This window comes from Triturus cristatus, chromosome 4_1, assembly GCF_964204655.1.
Source record: "Triturus cristatus chromosome 4_1, aTriCri1.1, whole genome shotgun sequence".
Lineage (NCBI taxonomy): Eukaryota > Metazoa > Chordata > Amphibia > Caudata > Salamandridae > Triturus > Triturus cristatus.
In genome coordinates this window covers 954,352,224-954,375,394 of record NC_140585.1, presented here as the reverse complement: position 1 = coordinate 954,375,394, position 23,171 = coordinate 954,352,224, and the positions used below count along the sequence as shown (strand labels likewise).

The following is a 23,171-nucleotide window of genomic DNA, read 5'->3' as shown; positions in this document are numbered from 1 at the left end:
CATTTTATAAAACTGGGTTGGACTTAGAAAATGTAAAGTTCTGAACAAACAAACTGCTGAGGTTACCTGAAAGAGGTGCAACTTGGATAGAGAAGATTTTCTGGTTCATCCCACTCAAAATCTTTTGCAGCTATGTTTGGTACTCCAACAGGACTTAGGAAAAAGGTATAAAGCCATGTGGTGTGCTGCCTGGCCACAGCTTCTAGTGTTCCACATTGGGAGATTTTGAGCTGCAAAAATGTGACAAGGTCTGAATGGAGAGCACCTGAGCTGTAAAACGTGGCAACATTATCATAGGAATGAAAGAACCTTGGTGGATACTGTTATCTAGTTTGTCCCTCTTGGAGCTTTAGGCACCAAAGCTCAAGGCTTCTGCAGGACCATAAATTCAACATACAGCATTCTGGTTTGCCCAGCTGGATGATTTTAACTTCTTTCTGAAAAATTAAATCATACAGAAAATCTAATGACTGGGAGAACAACTAGGCCTTTTCCCAACCTGCGCTCTATCACTTTTGGCGCGAAAGGAGTGCTGTGGATCCAGTCCCTCACATCGCAGAATCTCACATTAATGTTTGCACTTCACAGTTTTTCTATCAGCTCTTTGTGCTTTTTCCCTACAAATGCATACCTCCTGACCCCATTTGCTGATTTGAGCATTTTTGGGTCAATATAATCATTAAATGGCTTCCGTTTTGTTTAAAAATGATATTCACAATTTTTATATCAATAAAATGTTTGGATATGATATTACTGTTTTTGTTCAGTGAAACATGATTTAACTAGTTCATCTTTATTTTTGTTTTAGATGGAAAGCGAGCCAAATCATTAGTTTGCGTTCCTCTAGATGTGAAGGATTCACTCAAATGCTTTAGAGAAAGTTTGAATAAATCAAAGTACACAAGCAGAGCACTCAAGCACAGCAGAAAGTTGCTCTCCCTTTTTCTTTCTCAAGTTCAAGGTAACATTTCAGTATCAGTATTTTTCTAATTAATAATTACTATACTGGAAAGTGTTAGAGCTGTATTTCGAAATACTTTGTTCATTAAATGTAGTGTGTGTGGGGGGACAGGAAGGTGGTATCATTTTTCGAAATAATAGGCATACTTTCTGATATTCCTTTTTTATAGCTTTGATAAGATGCTAAAAGACTTTGCTTGCTATTCTTTTGCTCTGCTTTTGTACCACTGTGTGCAACTATTCAGTTACTGAGTGTTGTGGTTCCTTAATGGTCCATTGTAGTTTCCCTATGTTAGCCTAACTGTGTATGTTGTAGGCCTCACTTTCCTTTGCACCTGTTACTGTATAAACACGCTTGCTTTTGTGCCACATTGTACTTTCACACGGAACCTGCATATGTTTTAGCGTTTTGTTCTTTTCCCTGGATTTAGTCTGAACACCACTGGCAAGGTCAAGCAATAATGTTGCCTTGTTATTCTTTCTGGCCAGGCACTAGCACCTAGACATAACACAAGAATGCTGCTGTTTATTTGCAAATGTCTTGTCATGAGCACATGAGCCAAAAACACACACATGGAATGAAAGTTCTGAGACAAGAGCACTGTGTCTGCTGAGGTGTAGAACGTCTATCTGTGTATGCTAAAGTAACAGGTATGCCAGTAATCCCAGAGATCTTTCATGTATAGGAATTTAGCTTCAGTAGCAGTGGAGGATCTTTTAGGTTACTCTGTCCAATAAATGACAGGGCTTTTCATGGTATGTGGCTCATTAACTATGCTAAGGGTATTTTTAGTATGCATTTGTTTTCTAATTGTGGCACGTTTATTGCATTTCAGAACATGATAGTTTAAATAAATAAAGTGGGGGTGCCAATTCACTTGCCTCTCTGGGAAGGTTAGGAGGGCAAGTGTGGCACAATAGCTAGTCGGACTTGGACTCGTAGATACTGAGGTGGTATGGTGTCTCCTTCCCTACATATGATGTTATATGGTTCCAAGCAAAGTTCTGTTCCAGAGCAGAATCCCTGCAACATGGTCTGCATTGGAAAATATGTATTGCTTAGCACTGTCCTGAAAGTAAACCACTTGCCAAACCAAAGATATCCACCTTTCATTACAGAATACAGATGCAATGACCTAGCCTTCCATTGCTCTATCTGACGCAGTAAAGCCAAACCTCAACAAGAAAAATCTTGTGACTAGTTGAAATGCTTTCGCCCCAGTGGAATAGATATGCTTAAATCTGCCTCAGATGCAAAATTGTTAAACTTTATTGTAGATTCCATACCACATCCTCCAGCTAAAGATTACTCTGATGTCTTCTCTTCTTTCTTGCTGCAAATCATCAACCTCCTTGAATCAGCGTCAACTCCCAGATTCCTGCAAGATAGGGCACATCACTTCTCTATAAAAAGTTGAACATTGAAAGATGTGAAGAATGGCAGCTGAAAGAATACTCTAAAATAATCACCTCCAAGGTGATGTCCTATCTGTGTCCCCTGTGGGTCACAGCACTCAACCATCCATTCTGAAAACACCAGGCAGCGCTTTACATCTCTTTGATTAAGGAAATTCCTGACTCCTAGTTCTCCTTGTTCTATTAGAAGCAGTTGATACTATTGCTTGTGATACCCTCTCAACTTCCTAAAAATGACAGAATGGGTATTGATTGAACAGTGCTAAGCTGGTTCAATTTATATGTTTTTGACAAAATGCAACTAATCAAAACAGGAAATTCTTTCTTTACCTCTATCAATATCATTTTTGGATTATTGTAGTGCTTCATCCTTGCTCCTAATCTCTTCAGCCTTCATCGGGAATCGAATCACTAGGCGAATCACTATTAAAACCCGGTATCTACAATATTCTGACAATTCCTACCTGCACATTAGAATCGAATTCAGCAACAGCCTCAAGACCCTCACCGCCTTCCTCATGGTCATTCAAAACTGATTGGGAAACATAAAGCTAAAGTTAAACTATCAGAACACTAAATTCTCCTTCTTTCTTCAAACAAAGGCCTGAACTCAAAGACAACTTCCAGTCGAGCAGTCAACTAAACTCAAAGACAGGGACCTCACACCGAAAATGATCACCTCAGCTAAATAGTTTGTCTCATCTCAGTAAACTATTCCAATTGTATCAACTTGTCAAAGGGATGGTGAAGAAAGCTGAGCTTGTTTTAACCTGTGGATTGCTTTGCTTGGCCCCACATTCCTTCCACCGTGTATTTCACCTCGCAGCACACAGAGTGTTGTTGGATGAATAATCACTCTGCAATTGCATGCAAAGCAGAGTGACCTATGTGGGTTTCCTTGTGGTCCCTTGGGAAAGGAGTGGCTGGTGTCGGTGATTTGTGCAGGGGTGCCAGGGTGGTAGTATGGTGATGGTTGGTTGGTGGTGGATCGTAGGGAGGGCAGTGATGGAATGTGTTAATGTGGTGATGGGGTTGGTATGAACAGATGTAGTAATCTGGTGGGGATGGTAATGCAGGCTGGCAGCTGATATTAATGATCTAGATGTTGACAGTACTCAGCTTCAGTCTTGAAACATGGAGCTGGGAACTGGTATTGGATGACAGTGCAGCGCTACTGGTACAGTGCAATGGAGAGGAGTGTTAGGGTGTAGCAGTGGTTTACTGAGGTAAGCTGGATATGATGTTGCAGGGCCTGTGAATGATGAAGCAGCCATGTTGAGGTCTCAGCATTAGTCAGAAAATGTCTGCGACCTCAACATTTTTTTGGTGCTGCGAACATGATACTGACTGCATGCAGGGGTACCAGGCAAATTTCACATCTCATACAATGATGTAGAGCAGAGGGGTCTATTGAAGATAAGAAAATCATATTGATTCAGGGAGGCAATATAATGTTAACTGAAGAGGAACTTGTTAGACATGTTTAATGGAAGGGTGTCATGATCCTTACTGGGACCTGCACTTCAATAACTTACAGAGATGCTCTGTGCAGGACAAGTGAATTTGAGTGGAGAGGTTTAGCATATATAAGTATCTGAAACCTGGAAGGAAATGGACAGAAGCTAAAAACAAGTAGGATGGAGAGAACTGGGGTCTGACTACTGGCCAGAAACTGGTTAACACCAAAAGAAGATACAACTAGGAAGATAAGGCATACACAGTACAATAAACAGCTGAAAGGCAATAGGAAAGCACAAAGCTGAAGACAATGAAACGATCATAAATATCTGTATGCTTCGTGGAAAAGATCTGTGTGTAACGTAAAAGATATCATAAAAATGCAATGGGAAAGGACACCTTATATATTCTTGAGAAACACTGAGCAGCACTTATGGAAGAAAAGCACTAAGTGACTCCCTGTGCTTGAGGTACGAAGTCTGAAAATGTGCTGGCACCCTCTGATGATGTTAATTAAGATCAGAATACAAACACAAGAGTGGAAAAAAGGAATGGAGAAGGAGGAACAAAATTCAGAAACACTCATCTGGAAAGAGAAGACTTGATTGAATGGGGGAAGCATGACAGAATACAAAATGAGCAGCCACAGCAATGTAACAAATTAACTGTGAAACCAAGACAGGCACAAGAAGCTAAGAACGCCAAACGTCAGCAGCAAGTAAGTGAGTAATATTGTATTGTTCCAGTTATTTAAAACCAAACACAATATGTGAAACATGAAAACTGTACAGTAAATAATAAATATCGACCACCCTCCCAAGGTTTACGGACTTTTATGAAAAACCTTAAAACATTACCATAAAAACATTTTTTTAAAGAAAGGAAGAAAAGAGAAGAAAAGACGTTTTTCGGTTTAAGTCGTCTGAGATTCACCTTCCCATCTTTTGATTGCTAGGGGGAATATTGTTGTCAGCTGTCCCACTTTATTCGGTATGGATCCCTGAAAGCAGGAAAGAACGGCCTCACGTATAGTTCTTATCCCTTCTGTGTTAAATGAGTTGTTCAGCAGCTTCTTTCTAATATCAGTTAGTTCAGGGAATAAACAAAAGATATGTTCCAATTTTTACGGATCTGTATTTCAAAGGCAGAACATGCTATCAGTACGCTATATTTTGCTCCACCATCAAACTTGAGGAATGGCAAATAAAAAAGTCTAAAGCATAAAAAAGAGGAAATGACCTTAGAATTCAAGTTTACATCTAGATATGGTTGCCTTTGAAATTAGTAGGATTTTGGATTGAGATGCCCTCTCGACATCAGGAGCATATCTGATAGTGTTGTTGGACGCCCCCTTATCTGTCTTTAAAATAATAAATATAGTTTAGATTTCTTCGGGCCATGACCGACAACATGCCCAGTTCCAGCCTGATTAAGCACTGCCTAGAGGCTTTCTGAAGACTGAATGTCTTCCTTATCCTGCCCATTAATGCTGTTTCTGTTCTGTTAATTTCCGGCGGGCAGCATACATCTCCGTAAGCGCATAATGGGGCCAGTTTGGCCTAAGCTTTAGTCTCTGTCTAAGTCGATCCAATGGCACTTCCACCGTATTTTGCCCTAAGCTTTTAATAGCTCTTAATTCAAACGTCAAGTTTCTGTTGCAAGTATTCCTTACTGGCCTTCCAGTTTAGTTTGTTGTCGATTTTCATTCTCAGATATGAGTAGGTGGACACCTGCTCGATTTCATCCGGTCCTATGAACCAGGTGTAACAGGGGGTTTTGCAACCGAATGCCATGACTTTTGTTTTGCTTGTGATGATCTGTGGTTTATTAGCCAAATTGTATACATGTAAGCTGGTCAGCTGATTTTGGAGGCCGATCTGGCTGGTTAAAAACATAGCAATATTGTTGGCAATGCACAAGCCAGATATTCTATTTTAGTGCTTCTTAGTAGGGGGAACCAGTCGTGAATTCCTGCAGTGCCTCTGTGAGATCAGAGATATATAAATTAAATAGCAGTGAGGCTAAAATGCAGTCTGGTTTTAGCCCATTATGGGTATGGATTTTTGCGGACATTCCTCTCACCCACTTGTCGCTGTGTAGATCCATTATCAATCAATCAGGGGCATTGTAAGTGCGCTACTCACCCGTGAGGGTCTCAAAGTGCTGGGGGTGGGTGGGGGGAGGGGATGGTCTGCAGATCTATTAGCCGAAGAGCCAGGTATTGAGAGTCTTCCTGAAGGTGTTCAGGGACGGGGCGCGTCTGATGTTTGCCAGTAGCTTGTTCCAGGTCTTGGCTGCAATGTAAGAGAAGGATCTTGCACCTGCTCTGGCTCTGTGGATGCTCTGGGTTTTGGCTAGTGCGAGGTTGGAAGATCGGAGGTTTCTTTTGGGTACGTGGAATTTGATTCTGTCGTTGAGGTGTTTGGGTCCGTTGTTGTGTAGGCATTTGTAGGCGTGAGTGAGGATTTTGAAGGTGATTCTTTTCTCCAAGTGCAGCCAGTGGAGTCTTCTTAGGTGTTGGCTGATGTGTTCGTGCCGGGGTATGTCGAAGATGAGTCTGGTGGCGGTGTTCTGTATTGTCTGGAGTTTGCGGAGTAGGGACTTGTTGATGCTGGCGTAGAGTGCGTTTCCATAGTCCAGTCTGCTGGTGATAAGTGCGTGGGTGACTGTTTTCCTTGACTCAGGGGGGATCAATTTGAAGGTATTGCGAAGGATGCGGAGGGTTTAGAAGCAGCTGGCGGTGACGGTGTTGACTTGTCGGTTCATGGTGAGTGATGAGTCGAATACGAGGCCAAGGTTTTTGGCGTGGACTGAGGGGGTAGGTGGGCTTCCGAGGGCAGTCGGCCACCAAGTGTTATCCCATGCTGAAGGGGTGCTTCCAAGGACAAGGACTTCTGTCTTCTCTGCGTGAGCTTCAGGCAGTTGTTGGTCATCCAGGCTGTGACGTCTTGCATTCCTTTCTGGAAGTTGAGTTTGGCGGTGGTGTGGTCTCTGGTGAGGAAGAGGATGAGCTGGGTGTCGTCGGCATAGGATACGATGTTGAGGCCGTGTTGTCGGACGATGGCTGCGAGGGGTGGCCATGTAGATGTTGAAGAGTGTTGGGCTCAGTGATGATCCCTGTGGGACTCCACAGGTGATTTTTGTGGAATCAGAGAGGAAGGGTGGTAGTCTGATTCTTTTGTTTCTTCCGGTGAGGAACGATCAGATCCAGTCCGGGGCTGTTCTTTGTATGCCAGCGTCGTGCAGTCTGGCGACTAGTGTGCGATGAGAGACGGTGTCGAAGGCCGCTGACAGTTCGAGTAGGATGAGGGCTGTGGAGTGGCCTTGGTCGAGGAGGTTGCGGATGTTGTCTGTGGCAGCGAGTAGAGAGGTCTCGGCGCTGTGGTTGCTTCGGAATCCAGATTGGGACGGGCTGAGGATGGTGTTTTCTTCGATGAATCGGGTTAGTTCCCTGTTGACTGTTTTCTCTGCAACTTTGGCTGTGAAGGGAAGGAGCAAAATGGGCCGGTAGTTCATGAGGTCGGTGGGGTCAGCTGTGGGCTTGTTTAGCAGGGGCCTGACTTCTGCGCGCTTCCAGTCGTCTAGGAAGGTGCCTGTTTTGAAGGTGGTGTTGATGGTGCGTTGCAGTTCGGGTGCGATGGCGGCGGCGGCTCTGTGGTAGATAAGAGGAGGGCAGGGGTTGGTGGGGGCCCCCGAGTGGATACCTTGCATGGTCGAGGCGGTGTCTTCGGTCGTGATCGGTGTCCAGTTGGAGATGGTGGGCAGGCTGGTGTTTTTTGGGGGGAGGGGGCATGTGTGTCATCTGTTGGATGGTCGACAAAGTTGTCGTAGAGGGTTTTGATCTTGAGGTGGAAGTAGGTTCCAAGCTTGTCGCAGAGGTCTTGGGACACGGTGATGTCTGTGGCTTCGCTACATTGGTTGGTGAATTCCTGAATGACACTGAAGACTTCCTTGGATCCTTGGAATTGGTGGATTTGGCGACGATTTTATTGTGGATGAAGTTCCTCTTGGTGGTTCTGATTTGGTTGTGGTAACCTGTCATGGCGTCCTTGTAGTTGGATTAGTTTTTGGTTGTCTTGGTGTTTCTCCAGTTCTTCTCCAGGCGTCTGCAGGTGCATCTGGCTTCTTGGAGATTGGTGGTAAACCAGGTGGCTTTCCTGGGGCGCTGTTTGTCGGGGTTGCGTAGCGGGCGAGCTCGTCTGCACAGTTAGAGATCCAAGTGTGGAGTTCTCTGGCTGCGATACTTGTGTCGGATGCCCAGTTGTGGTTGTCTCGGGTGAGGGTGTAGTTAAGTTGTTCGTCGGTAACCTTGCTCCAGTTCCCTTGAGATGGGCGTGGGGCTGGTTCGGGTGCCTTGGGCTTGTGGACGGTGAAGTGTACACAGTGGTGGTATGTCCATGGTGGTTGTGTTGTGTGGCTCGAGTGAACGCTGTTTCCTGCAGCGAAGATGGGGTCGAGGGTGTGTCCTGTTCTGTGGGTCTGTGTGGTGACGAGTTGTTGAAGTTCGATGTTGGCGAGGTTTTCACGGAGGATGGTGGAGTTGGGGTCGCTGGGGTTGTCCAGGTGAAAGTTCAGGTCTCCAATGAGTATGTAGTTCATTGATGCAATGGCGTGGGGTGCGATGAAGTTGGTGATGGTGGTGGCGAAGGTTGTCCGGGGGCCAGGGGGTCTGTAGACGATGGTTCCTCGGAGTCTGGCAGTGGGGCTGGTCTGGATCTGGAAGTGCAGGTGTTCGGCGGAGGGGAAGGTTTTGCTAGAGGCGGTGAGGTGGAGGGTGCTCTTGTGGGTGATGGCGAAGCCCCCTCCCAGGTGGTTAGGGCGGTCCTTCCTTTGGATCTTGAATCCGTTCGGGATGGCCGTGTTGATGTCGGGGGCGGAGGAAGCGTTGGTCCAGGTCTCCATGAGGAAGGTGATGTCGGGCGAGAGAGAGTCGGGTAGGTTTCAGATTTCCATGGCGTGTTTGTGTACGGAGCGCACGTTGAGTAAGATGCATCTTAGGGTGTCGCCGGTGCTGGCGTCTGTGGTGTTGGAGGCCGGGTGGTGGTGAGGGTCTGGCGGCAGTGGAGGCAGGAGAATTGGCTGTGGGTTGTGTTCGGCGAGGCCTGTTGGCAGTCTCTGAGTCTTCCGGGGTTGAATGCAAGGAGGGCGGTGGAGTCGTAGCGATGGATAGTCAGAGGTCCAGGGTTACTGGTGATGGTCGCGGTCAGGTCATGGACGGGCGCAGACGGGCTTGCCTTTGGCGTGCCTGCTGCGCACGGCTGCCATTAAGTAGGGGAGGGACGAGCGGGAATGGTCGTGGAGATGGGGCGGGGCAGCAGAAGTGGAAGCGGAGAGAAACAGAAAAACAGGCACAAACAGACAGAGACTCCCACTAGATTCTATGGCAACAGAATCACAAAACAATTAGCAGGGAATAGAAATAACAAAACAAGGTCTCTGGCAACAGAACGATTAGCAGGGAATAGGAATAACACGTCAAATACCAGGGATAATCAGGCAGAGTTACCCGGTGGAGACTGCAGGCAGGGGTCTCGAACACCTCCCAGGAGGAGGCTGGAGGCTCAGCGACAGCGCAGTAAGGAGCGGAGCTGCTGGGGAGAGAGTGTGCCTTTGACCAAGTGTCAGAGGTTTTAGCAGGCCTGTCTTAATTCCCCATGCTTTCAATTTAGCCTATAACCTGGCTCTGTTTACTCTATCTAAGGCCATTGAGAAGCCAATAAAACATGTAAATAGACTTTTACCTTTAACTCTTGATGCTCTCTGGACAAGGATGGCCAGCGGTATGATGTAATCAATACTAGAGCAATCTTTTCGGAAGCCGGCTTGATGGAATATTAACCTCCTGACTGCAGTGACCCATTTTAGAAGGGAAGTTAATAATGGCTTAGCAAAGATGTTGGTCTATTTCTAGTAGTCATTCAAGTGCCTCCTCTATGGCCCATAAATATACTTTTTTCTTGCTCAGCGTTCATCACTACAGGATCTGGCAGAAATCAAACATCACTACATAAACTCCTTCTAGATATTCAGACACTGCGGCCAAAGGGAGACATTTTGCTCCCATGTTTGCCAGTGCTAGACACACTTTTACCCAGGAAATTGTTCAATAAAACTTTCAATTAATTGCACTTGATTCATAGAGGCAGTGTGATTGATTCACTTTAAGCTTTTCTTGTAAGTATAACATTTTAGCCTGCAATTAAACCAAACACTGTATGACAGGATCACTGAAACATGGAGAGAGATGGTGGATAGTATACAAACTATACAAACAGCTAAACTTAAGAACAGTTCTGTTAACAACATGCGAATAAATGGTGTCAACTATTTAAATGGAATGGGTATTGTGGTTGAGGACAGATTCCACAACTGTTACTTAGCTTCCCCACCTTTCCAAAAACCATCTTAATAGCTTTAGCACTTCTGTGTGAGTAAAGGTACAAATCTCCCAGAGTTTTATTAGCTTTAAAGGAATCTTGTGCAAACATTCATTTGGTAACTTAGGTGATTCCGGTGCGCACCTTCTTTCCCATTCATTAGTCGTAAAACAATTTCTTTAAACAACACATTCCATATTGATAAAGGTAGAAAAATTTTTGAGAACACTAAAGGTCTCAAATATAGGTGTTATTCTATAATTAATTAGTCTTAAGCATTAAGTCCTTGATTCCATGCTGGAATTAGTACATCTGTATGATAAAGTGGTTATATCAAAGCAACAAAACCTATTGCAAGATGAAAATGTAAGTGCAAGCATAGCTTTACAAAGTATCTCTTCCTTCTAGTGGCTATCTTTCAGTCAGCAGAACATCCTTGTGTAAATGGTATTTTACATAGCTGTCATAGGAGCTATCTGATTGTAAATGTACTGGATGACCTCCAAAATCAGGATTTCACATGTTAAATGTTACCACCACTGTCTATAAACTAAGCACATCAGGAACAAAATGGCCTTAGTGAACCGATAAGGACTCGAATTCACATACTGCCAGTATATGATTAAGGGCGGTAATAAATATGAAATAGTGTGTGCTATTGATTATCATTTAAATTAGTCGAAAGTAATAATTGAGCTGAAATGTACAAATCATTAAAATTTATAATGTGTTAAATGCAAAACCAACATTCCTATAACGAACTATGTTCACATTAGTTCACGGTTATCTTAAGTAGGCAGCAAACCATATCACAAGATAAAAATATAACTTTCCAAAGTTACTCACCCTTGTAATCACTTTATTTTAGACTGTATAGCAACCGCGTGCTTGTGTGGCATTTAACAGAGCTGATATAACTGCCATCCATTTAAAAGGACACCATGTAACCTTTGATTTTAGGATCGCTATGTGTGGTGTACCAGCTATCTTGGAATAATAAAAGGAGCAAATCCTTGGATATTGAAAACTCTTTACAACATTTAACATTATTAATCAAGAAATATGTTGTAGTGTAAGACTTTAGCAAATTATCTGTAACTATGTAATACAGCAAACACATCACACAGGTTTTGAGACCTTAGGTTAACTGCAAGTTAGCATACATGGTGTGTGTGTGTGGCTATTGGAGCTACATGACTGTAAACTCTATTAAAACCTACATGATGGGTTGTGTTGGATTACTCATTTAAAAATCACTCACTACAATTGTGCAATACACCATTTTTATTGATTGAAATCATTAGATAGTGTATACGAATGTAAATATCAAAGGGATCGCACCTTTGCTTCGTGTCAAGCAAAGCGAATCTCCAGAGAAGTACTTGCTAAGGTAAAGCAGTCCCAAACATTTTAAAGTTAAGAAATCAACACAAATGTTTAATGATCAAGGACACACCAAGATCAAAATAGGTTGAGGGGATCGAGAGATAGGAATTTGAAAAGGTTCAGGGCAACCCGTGTCAAGAAATATGAAGCGCCAATCAGAAGTCACTTTTCGCATCTGAGAAAGACCTAGACCCAATTTCAGTATCACCATGATGGGAGTAGACGTCACCTACACCAAATGTGTTGTACCAGTCAAAGTTTTTACCTTCAGACTTCATTGCCAACTTCTTTGAAAGTTTTTCTTGGTCAGTCCAACAGCCCCTAGGGCTCCGGTCAGGCGTCTTCGCAACTGGAAAATAGGAATCAAACACCTAGGCCCTTGGAGAACAGTTCCAGTTCTTATATGCCAGCAAGAGGTAGGAGTCAAAACAAATCAATGTTATTGTTCAGTTAATAATACCACTACAATATACCTTGTAAAACATCTTAACAGCCATGTTTCAATAGGACAAATACATTTTGTATTTAAATTAGTGAAGTACCTAGAAAAAAACTAACTAAAATCGAAATGTTATCAAAAATCAAAATCCTATAACTATTAATAAAAATGTATTCAAAGACAGTATTGCACGTTATTGCTAAAATCACAAAAAGAACAGTAGATGTTTAAAGTACAATTGTTAGAAAGCATTAAAGTCACAATGTCCAAGTGGCCTAGAGGTACTATGGGGACCAGACATATTGTGGGAATTAATAACATAGTACTTCTCGAGTCGAAGGCATCAAACCTTACCAATGGATTAAGCCTAACAGTTGTTTGTCGCTTCCCACATCTAAAGTGCGCTGGTGCTGTATTAGACAATGTATCTCGAAGTGCTACAAAGGAGATTAGGGACATGACTGGTGCTTATTAATGCTCAAGCCTTGCACAACATTGACAAAGTACTTAAGGCTGAATTGGTCAGTAGGCATACAGATGATAGTGATGACAAAAAACAACAACAAATACCAACAGAAATGTCCCCATCTAAATTTCTCAATCCTACTCTTTAAGATGGAGTGAACAGAGATGTTATGAGGACTGATCACATGTTCCTCATTATAAAAGTTCTTCTATTTCCCCCTCTAAAGTTCTTCATGCAAATCTGTATGCTGGAGTAAACAGCGATGTTCTGAGGACTAATTGTGTGTTCTGCACTGTAAAAGTTCTTTTATTCCATATAGCCATCACTAACGACCTTCGGGCTACTATTCGAGAGGTTGGACAAGAGGGATCATATTTTAGCATTGCTGCTTTCTGCAACTCGATTACTACTTGATTCAAACCTTTTAGGACGTACTTGTAAGCTGTGCATCATACCCCTTCAAGCATACCTTGAGTGCAGTCTCCACTTATCTTACTCCAAGCCTGTTAAAACATGGGCGCACATGGGAAGCTCAGGTATTTTACTTCTTTTTAACAGTGGTAAAGTGCACAGGGTTCTATAGCCAGCAAAAATAGGGTCCAATATAGGTAAACAATCTGGGAAGATGTACAGAAATGGCAGACTTGCTACACTTGCCTTCTGTGAGTATAATATTTACTCCATAATCTCAAGGGTCTCCTTCACCACAAGTCTGATTCTCTATGCCTTCTTGACATCCTCCTCCCAGAATTAAAGGATATAAAGACAAATGGAAGGAGAGAAAGAACTGAATGAGGAAAGAAAGCAAGATTGAAAGAAAGAAAGAGGAAAAGAAATAGGAAACAAAAGAACGAATGCAATAAAGAAGGAACGAAAGGATGGAAGGAAAAAGAAGTAAGAATGGATGACAGAACAAAGAAAGAAAGAACACTAAGCTATGAAGAAGGAAACAAGCAAAGGAGAGAAAGAAAAAAAGAAAACTGTTACAAGTGCTACAAATTAAGCATGATAAAGGCTGATTTTCTTCCTGGGCAAAGTTTATTAAAGATCCATTAATGAAATTGAGTCCAAAATAAATGTGTTCTGAAGAGCTGTCTGCTTAAGAATTCACATGTATAATATTGAAGCTTTTAGTTTGTGTACCGAGTAAAAAGAGGGCTACTCAATACAAAACTGTTTCAAATGCTTCAATCTGTTAGGCCAGTAGTTCCCAAACCTTTTCAATCTACGGCTCCCTTCACCTATTGGCTATTGACTTCAGCCTTCCATTATGTCACTTTTTTTTGAGGGGTCAGGTATGTAAGTCAGGCCTTGGAAGCACTTCCAATTTTCTCTTTGAAAATAATTGGGATGAAGCCAATGAAGGTATTATAATCATAGTTGTAACAAGATAAAAATATGTCAGTTATTTGTAATGGCTTCTGTTTCATTACCGGCAGCAGGGAATCTATACAAATGTTGTTGGGTAAAACCTGACATTTCTTTTTGGAGTATTACAGGATATTCCCAGGTATGTTGTCATGAAAGGGTTTAAAAGCATAGTGCCACCTGATGCCAAGGAGTACACCCCTTCCCCCCCACACCCCACCTATTTTTTGCTCCTTTTGTTTAAAAACTGAAAGCACTGAAACTGTAAATCCACTACTTCCACGATCACTAGGCCATGATCAGGAAAACAGGCTTTCCTAGTTTACTGTGTGCAAAAAGTGTGCTTTAATATTGTAATGGGAAGACTCATTCTTGGAAGGTAGGTATGTCCCTGTGAATCTGTACCTATGTTATGTAAGAAATCAGTCCTGTTCAACGTTTGAAGTAATTTTGGCAGGATGTTGTTTTAGGTCGAATATTCCCAGAGTGTGAACAGTGAAACCACCAGCGCTTTGCGCTTACCTCTAAACTGACGTTTGCAGATGTGTGTGTCACAAGTGTAAGCGTGTTTCAATAGATGTGTGTGTGTTTATGAACATGCCTCTGCCCCTGCATTCCTATGCTTTGTGTTACAGAGTGGTGAATATTTGAAAAAGTGGTGAAGGTGAGTGAGCAATTTGAATTCTTAATTTGGGACGATAAGACAAGCCAACTCGTGACGTGGTATTTTGTTTTTATCAGTGGCAGGAAATATTATAACACACATAACACAGTTCTCCAGTCATCTCAAACACCCCCCCCAAAACTCCATAAACACTCACAACTGATTGTTACATATCCACTTCTTTTCACGTGATCATGATTACCTGATTTTCCTGGTAGAAGCGATTACTAGAGTGGCAGTAGAAAATAGCTGAAATAATGCTCGGCATCGCTGTCCTGATTGTGCCTGGCCCTGCCTAAGCGGACATGCTCTTTATTTGATTGTAACATGTCACGCACCAGTTCAAACCATTTCAGATGCGAACAGGTTAGGCTTCCATAACTCCCCCACATGGGGGCAAAAGCATATTACAAAAAAGTAACTGCATGTCTTTATAACGGAACCGTACAATAATATGCAAAAGAAAGTATCGCAGTGTAAACAAATCAAACATGATGGGTTTTAGAAGCCGCCACACTCAGCTATAGCTTTTGAAATGTAGGGCAGTCGGCATCACCAAAGGAAGGAAAGCATCGGGTTAGTTACAGTAAAGCAAAACCATTCCCACTTTCCCATGAGGTGACCGACACCCCTGGTGAGTTCTGAAGTCACACCAGGGTGCCTCAGTGCACAGTTTGGGAACTACTGTGTTATGCTGTTAAATAGCGGCACTTAGACACTACAAAAGGAATATACTACAGCATTGGCAGGAGACATGAACTGATTAAGCGTGGAATGAGGCCTGTGCTGACATCTGTTAGAAAGCATTCTGCTTTTACCTCAGACTCTAAACACAAAGGAAACACTAAATAAATTATAAAGTAAAAACAAAAACACTGGTGCTGAAGGAAACTACCTTGTGTGTGGATGTGCTCATTGTGAGAGAGCAAAATGCAGTCACTCAAAGTGAAGTTAACCACTGACTGAAGTAGGCTGACACATTGCCACATTCTGTATGCAGTAGTATACAGAAGCAAAATGTGAATGAGACAACAACAGACCAATGGATAAAGAGAGATGGCTGAAAAGCCCTTTAGGGAAGTGTATTATAGATATAATTTCAGTAACATCAAAAGGTCTTGCCTGACTCAGACCTAAGAAGGACTGAGGAGACAGTTCCCTCCCAGGATATTAAAGTTGCCACACTAACAAAGGAGTTTTGAAATATTTCCCTTGCAGAAGCCCCACTTGAAACATGTAACTTTCTCAGAGGTTTACCCTGCTGGGCTTTAAGAAAATAAGAAACGCAGCAGTACTTTGACTAGCCTGCGTTGTAAACTGTAAAACATTTGTGCAACTCTTTTTCATTTGAAACAATTTCCTTGTAGAGGGTAGTGGCTAGCTTTGTTCCCGGTGGGTATCGGTTCTCTCCCATCCCAGGTGCAACTCATTTGTCATTAATGAGAGTGGTGTCAAAAAAATCTGAAACATTTTTCTTGCAACATGTTTAAGGGAGAGCTGCAAAAGACTGTTATTGTTTTCTAAGCACGTTTACCTGGCAAATTATTGACGTAAGACATTTGGGTTTTCTTTCATTCTTCATCTCATCTTCCCAATTTTTTACTACATTCATAAGCAGAGCCACATGTTCTCAAGGTACTGTAGTTCGGAATAACCCCTTCAGCCCCACTAGGTTGTTGTGATCCAGCATTATAATAGTCATGGTTTGAAGATGCAATGAAAGTTAAAGTGCACCATTTGAAATTTCGGCAGCCTCTCTCTGGGTTTCTTACATTCTCATACCCACAAATGAAACACTTTTTAGATCTTATTTTGACTACACTCTTAAACATGCACTTCCACCTTCTATGGAACAGGTATCATATTTAAATTGAGATGCATGGGATAGGACTTTTAGCCAGAGAAAACATACTTAAATAGCTATGGAACAAAATCATTCTTTGGTTTGATGCAGGAAATATAAGAGTAAGCTCACTGGAAGTGTGTTCCTTGATTTGAAGGCAATGTGTCTTTTCTCTGCACACTGAACTATGGGTTTTGAGAGGTTATAATTCTACATCCTTTGTTCTCTAGGCACTGCTCACGTGGGAACGAGGGACAGTCACTGCACTTTACCTGGAAAGGTAGGGTTCAGCACGGCGGATACTGAGGCGCAGCAGCCTGTCCCACCTGACCTCTCAGACGAAGAATTCATGTCCCCGAATGCCGTACAAAGCAAAGGATTACCTCACACACAACTTTCGGTTGTTATTCTTTCTTATGAAAAGACCATAGGTAAGATAGTACATACCTGTTAAGTGCTACTGTGTTTTCTGGCGGAGTTGTGTGTATTATTTTGAAAATAAACATTATGTTTTTGTCATATTGATTGTCGGTAAATTGTTTCCTAAAATGCCCCACAATCAAGCAAATGATCAATCATTAGGTCGAGCGTGAGCCAGCGCGCAAACGCTGCTCTGCGAAGAGCTGTGGTAGTTCAGTATAGAGAGAAGCTCCTCCCACTCCCCCGCCCTTATTTTTCATTGGCTTGTGTGTTTGTCCTTTGTAAATGCTGTCTTCTGATTCATTATGAGGCTTGTTAGTCCCGCCTTAGTACAGCCATGTTGTCATTTGTATCCTCCCATTACTACTGGCCTATTTGTATGGTTTTTACACGGGCGTGTACTATTTCCTTTATTGTGGTGGTGCAGTTCCTCTGGAAGTCCAAGGCCCGAGGCCCAGCTAGCGGCTGTAGCCGGAGCCCGCCGCAGGAGACGGACCAGGTAACTGTGGAGTGTCATTTCCCCTCATTGTCCGTATCTTCTCCCCAAGCTCTCCCACCCTACCGATGTCCGTGCCTTCTCCCCCCATCCTCTCCTTCCTGTTTTGCCAACCATTTGCAATGCAATAGGTCTGTTGTAAATTGGAGACCTATTGCTTTGCAAATGCTTGTTGTTATATTCATTGCATGAAAGTTTGTCGTATTGATGGCCTCAAATTCTGGACCTACATTGGAAGCTCCTGAAATAGTTGACTTTGTGGTGTTGGCGGTCATGGGCCTTTATAGGAAGTTTTGGGTGTTCTGATGAGTTTTCTGCTATATTTATTGCTGTATCACCATCTCCACTCGGTCGAAGTTAAGCATTTTGATCATCACTCAGTTTTGCAAAGTCTGATTTTATTAATTTCTTTCACCTTAGTTCTTCATATTGGATGCAGTGGGCGAGGCAGTGAGTTTCTGCTTCACTAAAGTCCATGTTGTATTGTAGACTGATGCTGTCTTCTGGTTACTCAATTCAGTGACTGCTAGTGCATCTCTATAGATCTGCTCATAGGCCAGCTATGGTTTCTACAAGATCAACCAATAGCAACTAGACATCAGTGTGACACAGTTTGTTTACACACTGCCTGAACAAACGTTGATGGATGTCTCTTTAGCCCTAGAGGAGAGGATGTGGAAATTAGCCTTTTTAGGGGCCCACCAGTGCAGGGGTTCACCCTTATCTGTCCACGGGTCCTTAAACCAGCAAAGAAGAGATTGGCACTGAAGCTGGAATTCAAAGAACAAGTTTATTCATTCATGAGTGAGACCACGTCCATACAACACCCTCAAGTTCTCCAGGAGGTAGTGACTTGAATACACAGACCATGGGTCTTTTATACTGAGTTTGTTGCAGAGTAAGCATGGAAACTCAAATAGAAGGTACAGTTCTTCACAGAAATAGTTATCGACAAACATGGGCAGATGGATATCACTTAGTCAGTGAAGTGGGAGGGGAAACAGAACTGCGAACATCAGTAAGACATGATGGACAGTTACATTTTCAAACAGGTGCATTCTAGCAGCTACTGGCCTTTCTGAGCTCATACATTGCTTGAGCTTAGAATAGAAGGAGTTAACTAAAGCTGATGACTCAAGCAAAATAGAAAGGCAAGCAACAGTGAAGACGGAAGAACCACATGGCTAAAGAAATTGATGCCACAACCAAGATGGCTTCAGCTCATGCTAACAGCAATTATTTTTGATTTCCACAAGGATGCTTAAGGCCCATTTAAGTCCTGTGGATGAAACCTGTGGTAGCTAATTAAGTTGTTTCTTATAAAGCGCTTCTGCAATTTCTAAGTGTTATCCAGTGTAACTAATGCCTAGATTAATGGTACTCAATTTATTTACCGATACAAAGGTGAGCCATTCGTACCGGAATTTGAACTTGCGACTTGCAGATCACTGTAATAGCATTGCATACCTCTATACTTCAATTTTGCACACAGTATTCAAAGTATTAACTTTTAAGTTGTCAATTTATCAAGAAAGGAAAAAACTAAATTGTAAATAGAGAAAGATGTCAGTTTTATGTCAAGCCTGGGCAGCCCATGTGCTGCTTTGCGAGGCATGCTGTATTTGAGTATGGACTTGAAGGTCCGCCCCCTCTCCGCCCATATTTTTCATTGGCTTGTGTCATTGTCCTTTGTAAATGCTGGCTTCTGAATCGTTTATAGGCTTGTTAGTCCCTCCTCAGTGCCGCCTTGTCTTCATATGTAATTGTAACCTCCCAGGAGGACTGGCCCTTTTACTTATGTTGTTACACGGTATGTCTTCTTTAGTCTGTAAGCACTATTTTCTTTAATGAGTTTCTCTTACTACAGGCACGGTATGATTTCCTGTAACATTCAGCACGCCAAGTGCGCTTTCACTTTCCAAGCAGCCTGGGACAATGGTGGCCGCTTCTTTCAAGTTAAATAGGTCTCGTATTTACAAGAGTTTGAGCTATTGGCATTGTAAATGACAATGCCTGTAATTTATGTGTTAATTATCGAAACAGATAAATAAAAGGCATTGTCATTTACAATACCAATAGCTTAAACTCTCGCAAATGCCACACCTATTTTACTGCAAATGCTTGTTTTTTAATAGCGGTTAATAAAACTATACCAGTAATGTGTGCGTCAAAACCTATACTTTGTGCAAAAGCTAAAATGCGTTAGTGACGAAGGAGCACTCATTAATAGCGGAAACTACATTAACAAGATGTACACTGTAAATGACATCAAATCGTAATTTTAAACATCAAATCGAATTTTAAACAGACACCGATCTAAAACATGTTCGTTGCAAACAATAAAAATGTTCCCCAGTGAAGAATTTCATTTGATGCCGTATATTAAAGCAACAGCAGGTTAAGTCTAAACTTTGCAGGTGTGGTCTAGTTTCCTTCATAAATTTCAGAAATCTCTTTTAGAAAGGCGCCATTCTGCACCCTTAAAATAAATCTGTACACTGTCTTTTCAGTGCCTAATACCTAATCTGGGACAAGATGGCTCTAAATAGCCCTGGCGCACCTCATTAAGTGCAGGGCAACAGCAAAAACATGGCACTCTTTTTTTTAGGGCAAAATTCGCATAAGCGACCTTTACTGCTGAAGCAAGTGTATTTCTAAATCTGATACCTTACCTTAGAATTATCACCCAGGTCAAACAAGCCGAGTCTTAGGTGCAAAAACGATATCTTTAGCTGCAATGGAGTGGCAGAAAAGCATTAAGGCTCTAAATGGCTTAACACTTAGTTTTCAGCAAAGGAAATGTATTTTATCTGGATGGCCAATATGGAGTTAAAATAACCAGCGGAGGCATTTGTCTGCCTTAAAGCCATCAGGTGCATTTTGACCAATGTCTGGTCGAGGGCTAATCTCCATAGATGTTTTCAGGCATTAAACTTGCTCCACAACTTAGATCTAACCGAGCCTGGATTTGCAGTACTTTCCCTTTACCTCTGATTTAAACAATCCGCTTGAGAAAGGAGAGGCTTTAGCAGAAGAACGAATTGTAGCATAATTTGAGCTTGAGATGGGGAACATGGAAGATGCAACATGGAAAATGGCTCTAAGAGCTTGTCCTGTGCTTAATCTATTCCAGCCATCCCCAGTTTTTTTCCGGAAATGCTTTGGTGCCACACTTAAGAGCAGAAACAATCCTTGCTCAGATGACTTCCATTAGGCACTTTAGAGAAGAGACTGAGCAATGTTTTTAAAAGGGCAATATTGCAAAATTTATAGAGACTGCTTTTGGAATTAGGGAGATCATAGGAGCCAAAGCTGAGCCACCATCATCAAAATTAACACCTAGATGATGATATTTTAAAGCATGCTTACTTTCAAAAAGCTGTAGCGGACAATTTGACAGTTTCCTTTAACCTCTTTAGAAATCAATACAGGATATTTTGTGTGATTTATTTTCAGGAAATTTTGATTATAATAGTTAGCTAATGCCCCGAGCATGTGTTGAGCCCCATTACAAGTTTAGGCCTGCGCAATATACTTACTAGTTTGCATTAGTGCTTTATTGTCCTATAGAGAGAAAGTAGCAAGAGAAAAGTGGGGGAGGTGAAGATCCGAGGCCTCTGGTTGCTGGAGGAGTTCTTGCTCCACATTCTGGAGCTGAGGGCCATCCACTTGGTGTTTGGAAGCCTTCCTGCCGTCCTTCAAGGAGAGGCTCGTACAGTTGCTCACAGACAACTTCACCGCCATATGGCACTGCAAGAAATAAAGTGGGGTGGGGTCACGGACCCTGTTCCAGGAGGCCATGTGCCTTTGGAAATAGCTGGACCATCAAGGCATTTTCCTGTCAGTGAACCAGCTAACAGGATTGTTGAATGTCAGGGAGAATGAGCTCAACTGTTTACACCTTACGGATCACGAATGACAGCTGCAACCGGGGGTGGCACAAGGTCCCTTCTGCAAATGGGGAGAACCTTGAATCAATCTGCCACCTCCGAGAACGAGCAATGGTAAGCCCTTATGCGTGTTGACGTTCTAAGGCATCTCTTGCTCTGAGATGCGTTTTATCTTGAGCAGAACTTGGGACACCTGTTTGCCATTCTGCTGATACCACTCCTGCCCCGAATTCTCAAGAAAATCACAGACCGAACCCAAGTCATCCAAGTGACTCTAGATTGGGCATGGTGTGGTAAATAATTTAATTACCGGGACTTAATTTGATACAGAAACATAATAAAATAGCTCAGTAAATAAGAGGCAGAATCCGTGGTATTAGAGGTTCGGAATGGGCTTTATTCCAATGGTCGATTATAATCGGTTGCTCCAAGTTCCATCACCACGAAGGTTCAGGAAGTGAAGTACATACATTATTGATAATTATTCACTTTTATACAATAGGCATTACAGTGAGGCCAATGCAAGAGGCGTAACAATTGATAGCAAAGATAACATTTCACATGCGTAGCATAAAGAGGCGTAATTGGGTGTAACAAGGAAAACGTCATTGGTTATGATGTCACATATGGGTGGACCTATGAAATAATTTCGCAATGTCAGCAGAAATACTTGGCAGAGATGCGCGCGCAGCAGTATGACGTGTGATTGACGTGCAACTAGGGGGTGAAGGGGACTTGACATTTAGCTCTACATGTGGCGACAGAAGTCTGGAGGGTCAAGTCAACCTAATCCCAAATCATATCTAACATCCTATGTTTAAAGAACTATGTTATCCAGAAGAGAGGTCTCTTAGAGTAGAATCTTATTCTATACTGACTATACTGACTGTTAGTGCGTGTACAAGCGTCTAAGTGTCTACACTAGATGCGAGGGCAGGAATCTTCCATAGTAACAGGGCTATGAATTACTTGCATAAAGACAGAGAAACCGGGCCTTTGCTCGGTAGCTGGAAGAATGTTTACTGAAACTACTAGACAGGAATGCATTGGGCAGGGAACGGAGCAGATAATTTCGAAGGTGAAATACAGTTCTTGGCAGGCAGCAAGCTGATGTCAGGCTTCGTGAGCCGCGCAGGGAATGAGACAAAGTTCATGGTCACAGATGCAGGCTCAGACTGGAGCTTCAGAGGCAGAAAGCAAGAAAAACTTGATGACAGAATCAGGGCCTACTCGTCTGAACTGTAAAATGGCATAAGTGAACCATATAAAGGCGGTGGCCTTTTGTACTTAGGAATGGAATATCCGGCTCATTCATGGCGGATCTGAAAGAGGACATGTTAACGGTGGACGCACATGTATTTGCGTCTTCATAACTGGAACTGGAGGGAACATACATGTACTTGTAACATGCACATAGAACCGTTGGGGTCCAAGATAGGGGACATAACTGACCAGAAAAATCCATATTTCCACATTCCCTCCTTGTCCCCTACTTGCCCGTCAAGAGATATCAATCTTCATTAATCCATTGATCTGTTAATATAGCATCATTTGTTCTTCTTTCTTCTTCCGGGATTTTGAACGAAAATCCTGATGTGGAATACACGATGTGGCACACAGACCACAAATCGCTGGTCCACATTGCAGGCATAGACAGCAACTGAATAGTATGAGAAGGCCAATACCTAGGAAGGATAGAACTCTCCATCCCCAGGCTGATAACACGCTCCAAAACCAACCGGACCAAGTCCAGGTGCCTGGATTCTGGTGTATCTGGCTTACAATCTTATGAAGGCGAGTTATAGCTTTATATACAGATGGCGAATTTTCTGGTATGAATACGCAACAGCTTGATCCGATGACCCTACAAGCTCCGCCCCTATCGGCCAGGATGACGTCAAGGACAAGACGATTTTGAAGCACAACAATCCGCATAGCAGACTGCTCTTCTGTTAAATTGCCTAAGGCGGAAATAGTTTCGTTCACTA

At 42.5% G+C, this 23,171-nt stretch overlaps 1 protein-coding gene across 1 annotated transcript in view; it reads left to right on the top strand.

The window, feature by feature from the left end:
- CFAP54 (cilia and flagella associated protein 54) overlaps nt 1–23,171 on the top strand; it is a 2,172,274-nt gene that overhangs the window by 1,259,980 nt on the left and 889,123 nt on the right. Inside the window, exons 41-42 of the mRNA XM_085653834.1 lie at nt 809–961; nt 16,608–16,808. Of these exons, the coding sequence (XP_085509960.1) occupies nt 809–961; nt 16,608–16,808 (354 nt within the window). The remainder of the gene's footprint in view (nt 1–808; nt 962–16,607; nt 16,809–23,171) is intronic.